The sequence below is a fragment of the Balaenoptera borealis genome (genome assembly GCF_965194805.1).
Source record: "Balaenoptera borealis genome assembly, chromosome: 6".
Taxonomy (NCBI): domain Eukaryota; kingdom Metazoa; phylum Chordata; class Mammalia; order Artiodactyla; family Balaenopteridae; genus Balaenoptera; species Balaenoptera borealis.
In genome coordinates this window covers 134,400,311-134,418,323 of record NC_138863.1, presented here as the reverse complement: position 1 = coordinate 134,418,323, position 18,013 = coordinate 134,400,311, and the positions used below count along the sequence as shown (strand labels likewise).

The following is an 18,013-nucleotide window of genomic DNA, read 5'->3' as shown; positions in this document are numbered from 1 at the left end:
ATACCATAAGCCAATCACAAAAAGACAAATACTGTATGATTCCAGTTATTTGTGGTACCTAGAACCATTCAATCCATAGAAACAGAAAGTAGAATGATGGTTCCCAGGGTATAATGGAAGAGAGGAAAAGAGTTGTTGTTTAATGGGTATAGAGCTCCAGTTTTGCAAGATAAAAGGTTTCGGAGATGGGGTGCACAGCAATGTGACCTTAACATAACTGTACTGTACACTGAGAAATGGTTAAGTTGATGAAATTTACATGTTTTTTTAAACTACATTTCTTCAAAGAAGACATACAGATGGCCAACAGGCACATGAAAAGATGCTCAACATCACTGATCATCAGGGAAACACAAATCAAAACCACCACAAGATATCACCTCACACCTGTCAGAATGACTATTATCAAAAAGACAAGAAATAACAAGTGTTGATGAGGGTGTGGAGAAAAGGGAACCCTCGTGCACTGTTGGTGTGAATATAAATTGCTTCAGCCACTGGGGAGAAACTATGGAAAGTCCTCAAAAACTTAAAAAATAGAACTACCATATGACCCAACAATTCCACTCCTGGCTATTTATCCAAAGAAAACAAAAACACTAATTAGAAAAGATACATGCACCCCTATGTTCATTGTATTATTTACAATAGTCAAGATACAGAAGCAACCCAAGTGCCCATCAACAGATGAATGAACAGATAAAGAAGACGTGGTACATATATACACAACTGAATATTACTCAGTCATAAAAAAGAATGAAATCTTGCCAGTTGTGACAATATGCATGGACCTAGAGGGTATTATGATAAGTGAAATAAGTCAGACAAAGACAAATACTATACGATTTCACTATGATTTCTATGATTTTATAGATGTGGAATCTATAAAACAAATGAACAAACATAACTAAAAAGAAACACATTACAGAGAACAAACAGGTGGTGGCCAGAGGGAGGCAGGGTGGGGGAGGAAAGAAATAGGTGAGGGATATTAAGAGATACAAAGTTCCAGTTGCAAAACAAATGAGTCACCGGTATGAAATGTACAGAGTGGGGAATACAGTTAATAACTATGTAATACCTTTGTATGGTGACACATCATAACTAGACTTGTCTTGGTAATCATTTTGAAATGTATAGAAATATTAAATTACTATGTTCTGTATCAGAAACTAACATAGTGTTGTAGGTCCATTATACTTCGAAAACGAACAAACAAATTCACAGACAAAGAGATCAGATTTGTGGGTACCAGAGGCCGGGCTGGGGGGAATTGCAGGAAGGTAGTCAAAAGGTACAAACTTCCAGGTATAAGATAAATAAGAACTAGGGATGTGATGTGCAGCATGATAAATACAGTTACCACTGCTGTGTGTTATACGTGAAAGTTGTTAAGAGAGCAATCTCAAGAGTTCTCGTCACACCATTTTTTCTATTTCTTTAACTCTGCATCTATAAGAGATGATGGTGTTCACTAAACTTCTTGTGACAGTCACTTCATGATGTATGTAAGTCAAATCATTATGCTGTGCACCTTAAACTTATACACTGCTGTATGTCAACTATATCTCAATAAAACTGGAAGAAAAAGAAATAAAAACAGTTAAGACAATGAAATTTGTTACATGTATTTTACTACAATTAAAAAAACAAAGCAAAACACTGACAACATCAAATGTTGTCAAGGATGTGGAGCTACAGGAACCCTCATTCACTGCTGGTGGGAAATTAAAATGGTGCAGCCACTTGGAAGACAGTTTGGCAGCTCCTTACAAAACTGAACATGCTCTCACCATACGATCTAGCAACCATTCTCTTTGGTATTTATCCAAATGAATTGAAAACTTATGTCTGCACAGAACAACTTGATTTAGAATTGCCAAAACTTGGAAGCAACCAAGATGTCTTTCAGTAGGAGAATGGATAAACTGTGGCACATCCAGACGGTGGAATATTCTTCAGCTCAAAGAAGAAATGAGCTACCAAGCCATGAAAAGACATGAGAAAAACCTTCAATGTATATTACCAAGTGAAAGAAACCAACCTGAAAAGATTACACACTGCATGATTCCAACTATATGACTTTCTGGAAAAGGCAAAACTATGGCGAGAGTAAAAGGATCAGTGGTTGCCAGGGGTTAGAGGAGAGAGAAGGAAGCATCGGTGGAGCACAGAGGGTTCTCAGGCCAGAGAGACTACTCTGTATGGTGGTATAATTGTGGATACGTGCAATCATACATTTTTCAAAGCCCACTGAATAGGAACACTAAGGGTGACCCCTAATGTAAACTGTGGACTCTGGGTGACGATGGTGTGTAGGTTCATCAGCTGTAACAAAGGTAGCACCTGGTGCAGGATGCTAACGGTGAGGGAGGCTGTGTGTTTGGGTGGGAGGGAGTAGCAGAGAGTATGTGGGAACACTCTGTACTTTCCGCTCCACTCTGCAGGGAACTGCTCTAAAAAATAAAGTCTATTAAAAAGAAATTCACATCACATAAAATTAACCATTAGCCATTTTAAAGTGTACAATCAGTGGCATTTAGTACATTCACAGTGTTGTGTGACCGGCACCTCTATCCAGTTGTAGACATTTCACCACCACCAAAAGGCAGTTCCTACACAATTACTCCCCAGCCCTGTCCCCTGAGCCCCTGACAACCACGAATCTAACTTCTGTCTCTATGAATCTGTCTAATCTGGACATCTCATACAAGTAGAATCATATAACACATGGCCTCTTACAACAGACTTCTTTCACTTCACGTTTTTTAAAATTTATCCACGTGGTAGTATGTATCAGTACTTCATTCCTTTTTAAGACTGAATACTGTTCTGTTGTACGTACAGATCACATCTTCTTTACCCGTTCATCAGCTGACAGACACTTGGGTTGTTTCCACCTGTTGGCTACTGTAACCCGTGCTGCTAAGACCTTGCCTGTACAAGTCTTTGTCTATCTGTAAAGGATTCTTCTCCTAATGCCACATCCCTCCCTGCCCTTAGATGAGTGAAAGCAAAGCAGATAAGTGAAGGAAGGGAATAGAAATAAAATTAACATGTAAATATCAAATTAATAATATTTACAGTCCTGACTAATAATAACAAATATTTAAAGTAATAATATTTAAGAAACACCCGTATTAACATACTTTATCTCATATATCTTTATAATTCTGATGCAGACTTTATAATTCTGATGTAGACTTTATCACCTGCGTTTTATAGATCAGTAAAGCGAGACTCGGAAGGTTAAATAATTTGTCTGTGTTCACACAGCCAGTGAGGGTCAGCCAGCAATGGACTCCAAGTTTTCCAGACCCCACGCTGCCTCTCCCATCAAACTAGCAGTAGAGGTGAAAGAATGGGTGAGAAGTACACCGCCTTGATAAGTAACTCTCACCAAACGCTTACCTTGGTGAAGTCATCATGCAGAAGCTAATGGTTCAACAACCCTGGCTGTAACCACAAACTCAGAGAACCAAAGAGAGGCGTGGTTTCTCTGGGTGTGTATAGACTGGTCACCAGGGTCACTCCAGGCCCTTCCCCTCAGCTTACTCTCTGAAAGGACGCAGCTGCTCCAGCCCCTACCTGCCCCCAACCCAGTGGACCTGGATGCAACGCACATCCCAGAGTGGGCCCAGGTGTGCACGTACCTGGGGCCGGGTGCCTGGCCCTCTCCTCGGCGAGTCCCTGCAGACACTGGTCCCGCTCTTCCCGCAGCACCTGCAGCACAGCGCACAGCCGAGGGAGGGCTCCCACCTGCAAGCCCAAAGCCAAGAATGCTCGTCACTGCCACGAAGCTGAGTCTAGTACGCAGGGCAGGGCCAGACAATGGAGACTCAAAACGAGGAAGACAAACCAGTGAATATAACAAAAAAAGAGCATGCTCACAGATACAGACAACAAACTAGTGGTTACCAGCAGGGAGAGGGAAGGGGGGCAAGCTAGGGGCAGGGCAGTAAGAGGTACAAACTGCTAGGTATAAAATAAGCTACAAGGATACGTTGTACAACACAGGGTACAGAGCCCATATTTTACAATAACTATAAATGGAGCATAACCTTTAAAAGTTGTGAATCCCTAATTGTACACCTATAGCCTATACAGTATCGTACAGCAACTATACTTCAATAAAAAAGACTTGTAAAAAAAGCAATGTAAACTAGAGACTTTGGTTAATGTATCAATATTAGCTCAACGATTGTAACAAATGCACCACTTTTATGCAAGACATTAGTAATAGGAGACACTGGAGAGGAAGGGTTGAGGGGGTATATGGTCATTCTTTGTACTTTCTGCAGAATTTTTCTGTAAACCTAAATCCTCTCAACAAAATAAATTATATTAATTTTAAAAAAATAAGTGGGAGGAATCAGTTCAGCTAGTTTAAAGACTCGCTGTATAGCTACAGTAATCAAAACAGCATGGTATTAGTAGAAGAATAGGCAACGGTGTTAAAGCGACTGGACAGCTACAGATAACAAAATGAACCTTGAACTAAGACTCATACCTTGTACAAAAATTACCTCAAAATGATCATGGATTTGAGCGCAAAACATTAAACTAAAACTTTTAGAAAAAACATAGAAATTCTTCAAGATGTAGGGCCAGGCAAAGATTTCTTATACTTGATACCAAAAGCACGATCCATAAAAAGAAAAACTGATAAATCGGACTTCACTAAAATTTAAAACTTTTGCTCCAAGAAAAACCATGTTAAGAGGATGAAAAGGCAAGCTACAGATGAGGAGACGATATTTGCAATCTGCAAATTAGAACTAATATCTAGAACAGACAGAGAACATTCAAAACTCAATAGTAAACAAATTAAAAAATCTATTTAGGGACTTCCCTGGTGGCGCAGTGGTTAAGAATCTGCCTGCCAGTGCAGGGGAAGCAGGTTCGATCCCTGGTCCAGGAAGATTCCACATACCGCGGAGCAACTAAGCCCATGCACCACAACTACTGAAGCCTGTGCTCTAGAGCCCACAAGCCACAACTACTGAGCCTGTGCTCTGGAGCCTGTGAGCCACAACTACTGAGCCCGTGTGCTGCAGCTACTGAAGCCCGCACACCTAGAGCCTGTGCTCCACAACAAGAGAAGCCACCACAATGAGAAACCCACGCACCGCAAAGAAGAGTAGCCCCTGCTCGCCACAACTAGAGAAAGTCCGCATGCAGCAACGAAGACCCAACACAGCCAAAAAAAAAAAATCTATTTAGAACATAGGCAAAATGCATGAAAAGACATTTCAGAAAAGACACACAGATGGCAAATAAGCACATGAAAAGATGTTCAACATTATTAGCTATTAGGTAAATGCAAATTGAAATCGTAATGGGGTATCACTACATGCTTATCAGAATATCTAACATAAAAAATGACGACAATGCTAGCAAGGTTGTGGTGAAACTAGGTCACGGACACATTGCTGGTGGCACTGTAAAATGAGGCAACCACTCTGGAAAACAGGTTGACATTGTCTTAAGAAAAGCTAAACATGCAACTATCATATGACCCAGCCATTGCACTCTTGGGCATTTACCCTGGAGAAGTGAAAACTTATATTCACAAAAAAACCTGTACACTACTATTTGTAGCAGCTTTATTCCTAACAGCCCCAAACTATAACAGTCTAGATACCTTTCAATGGGTAAATGGTTAAACAAACTATGGTACATCCATACTATGAAATTCTACTCAGCAATTAAAAGGAACAAAGTAGTAATACATGGACCAACTTAAATGAATATCCAGAGAAATATGCTGAATGAAAAAAGCCAATCCCAAACGGTTACATACTGTATGATTCCATTTATATAACATTCTTTTTTAAATTTAATTATTTTATATTGGGGTATAGTTGATTTAGAACCTTTGTGTTAGTTTCAGGTGTAGAGGAAAGTGATTCAGTTATACGTGCATCCATTCTTTTTCATATTCTTTCCCCATACAGGTTATTACAGAGTACTGAGTAGAGTTCCCTGTGCTGTACAGTAGGTCCTTGTTGGTTATCTATTTTATATAGAGTAGTGTGTATATGTTAATCCCAAACACTTAATTTATCCCTCCACCCCCTTCCCCCTTTGGTAACCATAAGTTTGTACTCTATGTCTGTGAGTCTGTTTTGTAAATACGTTCATTTGTATCATTTTTTTTAGATTCCACATCATTTATATAACATTCTTGAAACAGCAAAATTATATCTATAGAAATGGAGACCCTATTAGTGGTTGTCAGGAGTGAAGGGAGGGTGAGGGTGGGAGGGAGGGAGGTATGACTCTAACAGGGCACCATGAAGGGTCCTCAGGGTTGCAGACTTGTTTTGCATCTTGACTGGATCAACATCAGCATCATAGCGGGTCAGTCAAACCCCAGCTCACTTGCAAACACTAAGAAAGAAGTAAACATGCATTGCTATGTGCCACTGAGTTTTTGTGACTTACACAGCACAGCTGACTGGGTAGGAGTGACGTTTCCCGAAAGTGGGTGGCCATGTGCATTGCTGGAAATGAAGAAAGGGGCGCTGAAGCAAAGAGGGTCTTGAGAGCGATGGAACAAGATGAGGAATGAGGGAACACCTACAATGAGAACCCCTCCAAGAAAAACTTAACTTCCTCTGTGTTTTTCCCTGGGACTATGGAAAAATAAACATCAGAAGACAGTTTAACTTTTTCATTCTACATTTTTCTTAAGTTGTAGTAAAATATACATAATATTTACCATTTTAACCGTGGTTTAGTGTACAGAGTTGTACAATGATCACCCCTATCCATCTCCAGGACTTTTCAACTGGCCCAACAGAAACTCTGTACCAATTAAACAGTAACTATCCGTTACCCTTCCTGCAGCCCCTGGTAACCTCTATTCTACTTTCTGATTCTATGCATGTGTCTGTTCTAGGTACTTCATATAAATGGAGTCATGCAATATCTGCTCTTTTGTGTCTGGCTCATTTCACATCCACATTGTAGCATCTGTCAGAATTTCATTCCTTTTTAAGGATGAATACTATTCCATTGTATGGACAGGCCGCACTTTGTTCATCCATTCATCGCTGGGTTGTTTCCACCTCTTGGCTACTGTGAATAATGCAGCCAGGAACAGAGGTGTACAAATATCTTTTCGAGTCCCTGCTTTGATTCTTCTGCGTACATACCCAGAAGCAAAATGTGTGGATCATATGGTAATTCTGTGTTTACTTTTTTAAGAAACCACCACACTGTTTTCCACAGCAGCTGCCCCATTTTACCTTCCCGCCATCAATGCACAGAGTTCTAATTTCTCTACGTCCTCATCAACCTTTGTTATTCTGTGTTAAAAATATCCATCTTAGTGGGTACAAAATGGATCATCCCACATTTCTTTTACCCTTATCCTTCCATTAAAATTGAATAAACTGGGGCTTCCCTGGCGGTGTAGTGGTTAAGACTCCGCGCTGCCAATACAGGGGGCCAAAAAAAATTTTTTAAGACAAAAAAGAAAAAAAAAAGATGAAGAAGAAAAACAACTATCCTCTATAGTTCACCCCCTTTAAAAAAAAGTATTAAATATAATTTTACTTAAAATTCACAGAAGAAGAAACAAGTGAAGGTGAAAGTATTGCTAAAACTTATATAACATTTTCCTCAAAACAAGAGCTATTAGTACTGAAAAGTTCCCTTTAAACAGTTTTTAAAAATCAAGTTTGTCTCTCAGGGGAAAACATAGGCAGAACACTCTATGACATAAATCACAGCAAGATCCTTTTTGACCTACTCCTAGAGAAATGGAAATAAAAACAAAGATAAACAAACGGGACCTAATGAAACTCAAAAGCTTTTGCACAGCAAAGGAAACCATAAACATGACGAAAAGACAACCCTCAGAATGGGAGAAAATATTTGCAAATGAAGCAACTGACAAAGGATTAATCTCCAAAATTTACAAGCAGCTCATGCAGCTCAATATCAAAAAAACAGGGGCTTCCCTGGTGGCGCAGTGGTTGAGAATCTGCCTGCCAATGCAGGGAACACGGGTTCGAGCCCTGGTCTGGGAGGATCCCACATGCTGCGGAGCCACTGGGCCCGTGAGCCACAACTACTGAGCCTGCGCGTCTGGAGCCTGTGCTCCGCAACAAGAGAGGCCGTGATAGTGAGAGGCCCGCGCACCGCCGTGAAGAGTGGCCCCCGCTTGCCACAACTAGAGAAAGCCCTCGCACAGAAACGAAGACCCAACACAGCCAAAAATAAATAAATAAATAAACTAACCAGTCATTCTCAACTAATTCTTCAAAAAAACAAACAAACAAACAACCCAATCCAAAAATGGGCAGAAGACCTAAACAGACATTTCTCCAAAGAAGATATACAGATTGCCAGCAGAAAGGATGCTCAACATCACTAATCATTAGAGAAATGCAAATCACAACTACAATGAGATATCATCTCACATCAGTCAGAATGGCCATCATCAAAAAATCTACAAACAATAAATGCTGGAGAGGGTGTGGAGAAAAGGGAACCCTCTTGCACTGTTGGTGGGAATGTAAATTGATACAGCCACTATGGAGAACAGTATGGAGGTTCCTTAAAAAACTAAAAATAGAGCTGCCATACGATCCAGCAATCCCACTACTGGGCATATGCCCTGAGAAAACCATCATTCAAAAAGAGTCATGTACCAAAATGTTCATTGCAGCTCTGTTTACAATAGCCAGGACATGGAAGCAACCTAAGTGTCCATCAACAGATGAATGGATAAAGAAGATGTGGCACATATATACAATGGAATATTACTCAGCCATAAAAAGAAACGAAATTGAGTTATTTGTAGTGAGGTGGATGGACCGAGAGTCTGTCATACAGAGTGAAGTAAGTCAGAAAGAGAAAAACAAATACAGTATGCTAACACATATATATGGAATCTAAAAAAAAAAAAAGGTCATGAAGAACCTAGGGGCAGGACAGGAATAAAGACGCAGACGTAGAGAATGGACTTGAGGACACGGGGAGGGGGAAGGGTAAGCTGGCACAAAGTGAGAGAGTGGCATGGACTTATATACACTACCAAATGTGAAATAGATAGCTAGTGGGAAGCAGCCGCATAGCACAGGGAGATCAGCTCGGTGCTTTGTGACCACCTAGAGGGGTGGGATCGGGAGGGTGGGAGGGAGATACAAGAGGGAGGAGACATGGGGATATATGTATATGTACAGCTGATTCACTTTGTTATACAGCAGAAACTAACACACCATTGTAATGCAATTATACTCCAATAAAGATGTTAAAAAAAAAACCAGTCCTATTCGTTTTCCCCCCGGAGCCCTCCCTCCCACAGACCTCCTTCCTCTTCCCAACACCGGCCTGTGGTTTTGGGGGCCTCTCCCCACTCCCCCGGCCAGAGTTCCATTTCCTGGACTCCCTTTTTCTTTACTCTTCTTCCTTGTTTTACAGAAGCATGTTCTCTAGTAACTTCCTAAGAAAGCACACGGAGGAAGTAAATTTTTGAACCTCTGAAGGAGTGAAAAAGCTCTTATTCACTTAATTATCAAATTAATTAATAATTTGGGGATAGAAAAGTCCAACCTGCAGAGAGAAAATAACGAGACAGACCCCAACATAAGAGAGGAAAGATGTCAAGAGAGGGTTCTGTGAGCTATTTTGGACTCTTAAATCCGAAAAGGTAAAATCTGGGAGGAGATACAACGAAAACCTGTTGAATTCTGAAGGAGGTGAAGAAACGCGTCACTTTGCTCATCACACTTTACAATATAATTACTCACCTGCCAACACTGAGACTGGAAAGGAATAGCTTCAAGGGGGAAACAGAAATACTAGTTTATAGGATGAGAAAGAAAAAGAGGGAACTCGATCTTACAACCAGTTCGAAGCACAAAACGTCATCAAACACTTACTGGGCCCCCAGGACGCCCCGCAATCAAAGGCGAACGGACGCGGGTCCTGCTCCCAGAGCTCACCGGCTCCAAGGAGTCAGAGTGGCCCGAGGCGGGAGCGCGAGGGGAAGGCAGCCGCCAGGTCACGATGGACCACCAGCAGCAGCAGGGGCCCCCGGGAGGCGGCTGCACCCGAGAAGTCATCCCACAGAGCGGAGAGGATGCGGACGGACGTGACAGAGCCGGCGGGGGCCTGAGGGCCGGCTGAGGGCAGGGCCGGCGTGGCTTCCATGATGCGTCTGCTCTGGGTGCCTCGATAGCTCCAAGAACAGGGAAAACAAGGAAACGAGATGTAGGCCTGGGAGCCGAGGTGAGAGAAGTTTGGTTGAGCAAGACTGGGTTTGTGACGCGGTAAGACGGCCAAAGAGGGAGCAGACCCAGAAGACCAAGGGCCAGAGACAGAGAGGCTCGTGGAACGACCCGCACAGGCTGGGAATAATAGCGTAAAGAAGGACCACGCCAGAGGAGGGACCTTGCGCGAGGAGGAGCCAGCCACGCGAGAAGGAACCAGCCACGCGAGAGGAGCCAGCCACGCGAGAAGGAACCAGCCACGCGAGAGGAGCCAGCCACGCGAGAGGAGGGGCCTAGCCACTGGAGGGACCATGCGAGAGGAGGAACCCCTGGAGAGGCGTGGTGGGAACAGCGAAAGGTAGGAGCCAAGGCGGGGAAAGGGACAGGGTGTCCTGGCACGGAATGCTTCCAAGAGGCTGGGGTCCCACGGGTGTCCTGCCCAGTTTGACCAGGACAGTCTGGGTGTGTGCCTGCTGCCTTGATCTCGTTATTCATTAACGTCCAGCCCCTTTCATCAGTCACATGGTTCCCGGGTAGACCAAAGACCGCACCCTGTCTAATGAATGTGGCAACACAGGCACTGGTGACTGAAGCCCGTGGGTGGCGGGTGGGAGCCAGGGTGCGGCTGGCTGAGAAATGGGCGGAGGTGGAGGCAGGGATCGTGGACGCTTCTTCTAAGACGACGCTGGCCGTAAGAAGTCAGAGATGGAACTGTGGCCAGAAGGCCCAGAGTGCAGGGGGAGGACCCTGTGCCACCAGGCTTGGGAAGGTTGAGCAGCTGATGGAAAAAGCCAGTCAAGAGGAGGACAGTGAGGACTGGGCTGCCTCTGTGTCGGCTCAGGACACAAGTCACTGAGCGTGGTGGGGGCAGGGGTGGGAGCACGGGTGCAGGGATGGCCGTGGGCCGGAGCAGAGCCTGGATGTGTTGTGGACAGGATATCTGTGTCCCCCAACGAATACATTGGTGCCCTAACCCCGGGTGTGGCTCTGTTTGGAGACGGGCCCATAAGGAGGTAATTAAGGTCAAATGAGGTCTAAGGGGGTGGGGCCCAGATCTGATAGGTTAGTGTCCTTATGAGAAGAGACACCAGAGGGCTCACTCTCTCTCTGTGCCCGCTCAGAGGAAAAGCCATGTGAGGATAAGGCAGTCGTCTGCAAGCCGTCTGGGGAGGGAGGGCTCCCCAGAACACGACCATGCTGGCCCTAGATCTGGGACTGCCAGCCTCCAGAACTATGAGAAGATAAACGTCCACTGTTTAAGGCCCGCAGTCTGTGGTGCTCTGTTATGGCAGCCCTTGTGAAGGAAGGGCAGGAGGAAGGGCACAGGAGGGTACCATTCAGACATATCTGTGAGGGCAAGATGTTGCTCAGAGGAAGTTCTTTCCCTGACTCTCAGGAAATGGGAGATAGACCCGGTCTGCTGAAAATGAAAGAGGAGGTGGTGAGGTCAGAAATCTGAGAAGACACCAGGGGGAGCCTCTGGGAGCCAAGGTAAAGGGAACTGATGCGGGGCACGCAGGGATTCTGGAGAAGTCTGGAAAACTCAGGAATCCTGGCAGCACGACGGGCAGGACATGATGCACCGGGGAGGTCCCTTCCCCAGAGGCCCCTTGGACTCTGTTAGACACGGCCTGTTGAAACTGGGTGGGTCCCAGGAGATCCCTGTTTTCTCGTGTCCTCTCGAATGCTGGGCAGCCCTCTGTTTGTCATGTAAGCAAGCAGATAGGATCTGAGTGTTGTGGGGCTTGCCTTGGGCTGCAGGTTGTTCCAGAGCCCGAGCCAAGGTCAGTGGTGAGAAACCTCAGCTTGCTAAGGGCAGGGGTGCAGGCACCAAACCAGGGGCCACTGCAGGGGCTGTTCTGTGGGCAGAGCTCCAATCCTGGTTATTAAGTCTGCACTTTCAACAAGGGGTGCCAGGAAGAAAGCTCTGCCCATCCCTGGCATGCGGGGAATACTGGGGACGGGACAGAGGGAGGGGAACTCTATAGCATCTCCTAAAGGGGGTGCCAAAGCCTGGAGGACTCCCCTAAACAGTGTGGGAAGCGCACCTCCTGCTGGACTTCGTGACCCCAAGCTCATCTCTGGCCCCTCAATAAAATGCTGTGTGTAATCCAGTACTTTGTTTATGTTTTACGAAGTGATTAGATTAAACTGAAATTAGTGTCATTTTGCGGTTTGGGAGAGAATTTCACGACAGCGCCTTGGGCACCAGAAACCAGAGCGGCCTCTCTTTGGGAGCAGACGCACATGCTGGCTACGAACAGCTGGGTTTGGGTCCTCACGCCACCGTGTCCAGCTGGGTGACCTTGACCAATGGCTTCACCTCTCTCTCAGCCTCTGTTTCATGTGCACAGCGAGGATACTGATTGTTGGTGTGAGAAGTAAATCAGACAGTGCCAGAAGGACGGAGCAGAGTACCTGGTGTGAAGTAAATGCTCAGTAAGAGAAGCCTTCACCATCTTCACCATCATCGTCATCAGTCACGTTAATTTAGGGACAGTAAACACTCAAAAAGAAACCCACAAATACTTCCTCAGAATATTGTCCAAAACTCCCAGTGACTTTCCTCTAAGAGGCTGCAGTAGCCAGATCCTCCTGTGACCTTTGCAGGCCTTCCTAAAACTCTGCTCACCCAGCTATCACAGAGCTCGTCAGCCTCTGGGTCCAGATGCAGCCCAGAGAGGAGTGGGGACCACCATGTGTGCCAGACCCCATCCTTGGAGTTTCTGTGTTTCTGAGCCGTCAACTGAGAAGGAATGAAGGGGGGGCGGGTAGTGGGAAGGGAGGGTGGAGAAGCCCAAGGAACCCATGCCCTGCAGAAGTCTTCTTGTCTGGAAATGGCTCTCCATCGGGTACACCTGCTTCTGTCCTCCGGCTCAGATTCCCTGTCACCAACCGCACTACCCTGAATCCAACATCCAGTGACACCTATTGTGAATCCTGTTCACGCATTTCCGCTGAAACATAACATTTAAGACAGTGGTTCTCAACCAGGGCAGTTTTGCCCTGCCTGCTCCCCGAGGACATCTGGCAATGTCTGGAGACACTTTGTGTTGGAACGACTTGGAGAGGTGGTACTGGCTTCTGGTGGCTAGAGTCCGGGGACGCGGCTGGACAGCGCACAGGGCACAAGACAGCACCGCCTCTGCCCCACCCCCTGTCTCCACCCCCTGGTTCCCTCCCGTGCCAGGGGAGGGCCTAGCTCTCTTCCCAGCACCCCTTGTGAAAAGCCCAGGTTTAATATCCAGAATTACCGCGTCGAAGTTAAGAAACCCTGCTTGAAGGAAAAAGCAGCCCTGCACCCCGCTTAACTCAGGTTCTCGGATGGGCAGCTTGCCAGATGCCCTGGATTAAAAAGCCCTCCCCTGAGTGACTCCTCCTCCTTTCCTGACACATTTATGTACAGTTTTGTAAGCAACGATTGCTTTCAAGATGTCATGCTTCACTACCTGTTGCTATATGAAACTGTCCCAGCTGAGGACAGCCACTATGGATAGCACCATCATTTCATTCACTCACTCATGCATTCATTCAGCCCACACACACTCTGACTCCCCCTTACGCTGGGACAGGCTCTAGGGACACAGGATGAGCGAGACTAAGTCTCAAGGCTCAAGCTCGAAATGAACATATTGGGGAGGACAGATGTGCTGGTAAATAATGACAATAGTGTTCCAGGTAGAAGTCCTCATGAGAGACACGGGTGGGGACAGGCGAGCTGTGGCCAGGGTTTCCTACCCAGGTCTCAGAAAACTGCCCCATCAGCCATCAGCACTTGTTAGTCCACTGGCAAGGGACCCTCCCGACATCACCCTGTATGGAAAGGCGGGGGAGGGGACAGTAATAAGCATTTGGCCTTAGTGACTGCCCCCCCGCAGTTAGAAAGATGCCTATGATTTCCCTCAAGAGGGAGCACGAAATGAATAAAGAATTGTTTGAATACCCTTCAATTTCAAAATCGAATGTCTGACGCCTCAAACAAACAGGAAAAAAAAAGCAGGGTTTCATAGGCTGGGAAATACTCCAACCGAGGTAGGTCAATTCCACTCCTATTTGTTGAAGGAGTTCTCTGCCAAGAACTGTGAACCTCAGGTCTGGATAAGCCCATAAAATCACCAGAGAACCAAGACTTACACACAGGAATCCACCTCGAAGAACACAAAGCGGTACAGGAGTGGATGAAAATGCACGTGAAGACAAGGGGCGTCCCGGACAGAGCTCTGGGCTCTAGTCTCAGCGCTGCCACGAACCAGCTGATGTGGAGCAGGTCCCTGCTCTCTGGGGGTCTCAGTTTGCTCCCCTGTAAAAGGAGGTAACTGGGCCAGGGCATAATAAGCATCCTTCCAAGGCACACAGAAGACTTGAACCAAGGGGAGGCTCTCCTTTCCCCTCTGTTTATTCCTGAGATAACACCGGGGTCCCCTTGAGATTAAAATGTAGTTTGAACCTCAGTCCTGAAGCCCAGCTACCTGTCGATTTCTTCTGATAACCGCAGAGTTACTGCAGGTACTTAAAAAGGAGGCTGGGAGGATCACCAAGCGGGAGCGGCTGCCTCCCAGCCCTGGGCACCGAATAACAACACACCTGGAGGCTGCACTGGGCTTCGAACTGTCCCCACCATCTCAGGTGGCGTTTCCCCAAAGTGGGAGCTCAGACTAACGAGCGGGTGCTGTTGCCCTAGCGCCTTCCAACTCCAGCCCTAGGACAAGAGGCTCCAAGTTACAAGCGAGCTGGGAACAGAGCCCCAAAGCCCACCCTGGATGCCACAGAGCCGCCCCTCCTGCGTGCCAACACTCCCGTCAGCTCGGGAAGCAGGTCATTCTTGCAGTCAAACAGGACAGGACTATAGGAAGGCGAGGTCACTGGATGCCAGGAAGGACTCGCCCAGGACAGAGACTGCAGACTCAGAATTAGGTTCCCAAGTGCTTTCCCTGGGAAGTTTCTTGCAACAGAGGCCCCGGGGGCCAGTTTGGAGGGCTGGTGGGAAAGAGTGGTTCTGGAATCTGTGCGCCCACTTCCCAACCCCCCACCCTCGCTTCCAGCCAGCCAGTCTGGGTGCAGCCACTCTCCCATTCACAAATCCCACAGGGAGAGGCCCGGATTCCCTGGAGTTTCTGAGAAAGAAAAACACGCCACCCACTCTGCTGCCTTCTCTTTTCTCGGCCAGCTCCTCCCTGGGCCTGGTTTGGGGAGACCAGCTGCTCCCAGGAGTCCCCAGACACAGACACTGGGGAGCCAAACCCACAGGAGAGGCGCGGGGGAGAGCTGCAGACCCGGTCCCATCACGGAACCAGCAGCGGCTGCGGCCAAAGCTTTCGGAGGTCTTCCCATCCGCAGCCCGGTGTGTGTGCAAATGTCAAGGCTTTGGAGCAGACGGATTGGGTTCCAGTTGTCTTTTCTCGGGGCAAGATTTTTGGTCTTTCCAAGTCTCGCTTTCCTTGTCCGCAAAGTGAGGGTGAAAACATCAACCTCGAAAGGCGATGATGAGTTTTCACGGCAATAAACGCAGGCAAAGCGCCCGGCACACAAAACGCACGGCCAGGGGCGGCTCCAGAGCCCCGCCTAGGAGGGCCCCGGAGGCGCAGCCGGGGGGAAGGGGTGGGCTGGAGGGCAACGGGGTTATCTCGGCGCTGCCTGCGCCCGCGCTCACGCCGATGGTGTTTTGGAGGAGCGGGCCCTCCGGAGAGGAGCGGAGAGAGATCGTAGCTGTGGGGGACGCATGCGGAGGAAGGGCTCCCACTCCCCAGCGGAAGATCTGGGGGCCCCCATCCCCCCACCCCGCGCGGGACCCGCGGAGGCGCGCGTACTCACGGCGTGCGCGGCGCAGGCGAGCAGCAGCAGCGGCGGCAGGAGGGCGCGCATGGTGCCGCGTGCGCTCCCTGGGCGCCCCGACGGCCGCCGGCCCGCGCGCACCGCCCGTTCCAGGCTCAGCGCTCCCCGCCTCCTCTCGGACCCTGGCCGGCCGCCGCGCCCCGGGGAGCCATGGCCCCACCCGGGACTTCGCCTCCTCGGACCAGGTGGCCGCGAGCCACGCCGCCCGGCCGGTTGATAAGGACGCGGCGCGGCGTGCGCTCCTCCGCCCACCGCGGCTGGCTGAGGGCCCGCGCGGAGGTGGGCGGCGGAAGAGGCAGAAGGAGGGCGCGGCCGCAGTGGCTCCCACGGGCTCGGCTTGCCCCGCCGCCACACCCCCACGGACGGAAAGGGCCCTCCCCAAAGCCCGGGTCAGCCCCGCCGCCGCCGCGCAGCGTGCGCCGCCTTTTAGAGCCTCTGTTCTCCGGAGCAACACGTCTAATAAAACCCACCTACCTTCCGGTGAAAGAAGGTGGGGCGAGTGCCCTGTGACACAGCGGGCGCTTGCGAAATCGCTATGGCATCTATTCTGGGGGGGCAGCTACTCTATTTCCGATTTTCACTTTATTTTTCTTTCTGATTAGTTACACACGCTCATTCCAGAAAGTTGCACACCCATCACACTGAGAAGCCTTTGATGATCAGGTGAGACGGAGGAAGGCCATCCGGTGTACCCAGGCGTTTGGGGCTGTGCTGGGGGCTTTGTGCTTCCTGGTGTCCCTGGGAGGCTATTTCAGCATCAGGCAGGTGTGCCCGGCAGCCGCTCACCCTGAGTCTGAGGCCTCAGATGTCCTGGAGGCTGGCTTTTAGCCTCTCGGTACAAGGCATCTTCAAATGGCTTCTGTAGACCCAAGTTTTTCTTTTTCTGCCCTGGTGCCCATTCCCTTTCCTCGTGTCTCTCCTATCTAGATCTTTCTCTCAGGCACTTAAAGTCCGTCAGCTCATTGAATTCCCCACTCCCCCCACCCGCTCCCGAACACGTGGAGGTGAGGCGAGCTCTGCGTGACTGACGCATTTGGGATAAGGATTGGCCTGAGGTTCTGCGCCCGTGCGCACACGCACGCGCACGCACAGCGCTCCCACTAGCAGAGAGCCCATAACTGGATTGCCCTGGGCCAGGCTGTCATTGGAGGTCAAGGTTCTGACTGCCTTGATCCAGTGTGGTCAGTGGCCGGTGGTGGTTTTTATCTCACTCCAGCCCACAAGGATAAGCCACATTCTCCACCAGTATCAGTGACAAACCCACTTGCCCGCAAGTATAAGCCATATTCTCCAAGACCAACGTTATCACTAATAAAAGTGATATTGGGCCCCATCTGTCTTAATCGTATTTCTCAACTGGTTCAAGATTCAGGCTGGAAAAAAAGTTATCAACTGGGTTTCCCTAAACCCTGACGTCATAAACATGCATTAGAAAGTGCATGAGTTAAAGACGTGCCATTCTTACTGTATAGACTTTCGTGTTACTTGAATAGTTTCTGTAACCACTGTGGGTATTGCTTTTTCGATGGAAAGACAAAAAAAGGAAACAATACAAAATGCAATCTGTGCTCTATACCGGAACCTCGTGATCGCCAGTGAAAAAGCAAAAGGACATTTGTTCTGGGCAATTCAATCAATTTCTGGCTTGTGGCAAGCCATTATTCCTTAAATAGGACGCTCTGTCTCTCAGGGTATTGAGAAAAAGATCTGAAATGCTCTGTGGGAAGCCGTGGATGCAGTCAGGGGCTTTGTAAAACCTGCCTGAGAAAACAGTTTCAGAATAGGAGTGGAAGGGAGAAGGTAGGTAACTAACCACGTATTTAATACCCGCCATGTGCTAGGGAGTCTTTTAATAATTTGGGGTGTTACCGTAGCCAGTCCTCCAAGACTCAGTGAGAGGCATTCACTCTCTTTGATGAATAGGATGGGAACTGGAGGCTTGGGGAAGATAAACA

At 47.8% G+C, this 18,013-nt stretch overlaps 1 protein-coding gene and 1 long non-coding RNA gene across 4 annotated transcripts in view; both read right to left on the bottom strand.

The window, feature by feature from the left end:
- SCTR (secretin receptor) overlaps positions 1–16,316 on the bottom strand; it is a 64,585-nt gene extending 48,269 nt beyond the window's left edge. Inside the window, exons 1-2 of one of the 3 annotated variants that reach the window (XM_082397644.1) lie at positions 16,038–16,316; positions 3,654–3,759 (exon numbers count right to left, since the gene is read on the bottom strand). In XM_082397644.1, coding sequence (XP_082253770.1) covers positions 3,654–3,759; positions 16,038–16,088 — 157 coding nt within the window. In that variant the 5' untranslated portion in view covers positions 16,089–16,316. The remainder of the gene's footprint in view (positions 1–3,653; positions 3,760–16,037) is intronic. The other 2 variants (XM_082397645.1, XM_082397643.1) reach the window with 2 other exon arrangements.
- Positions 12,334–16,031, bottom strand: LOC309631357. Its single transcript, XR_014246216.1, has 2 exons — positions 14,361–16,031; positions 12,334–14,039 (listed from the first exon to the last, which is right to left on the bottom strand). It is a non-coding gene; the product is annotated as an uncharacterized lncRNA (long non-coding RNA).
- Positions 16,317–18,013: the final 1,697 nt, after the last annotated feature.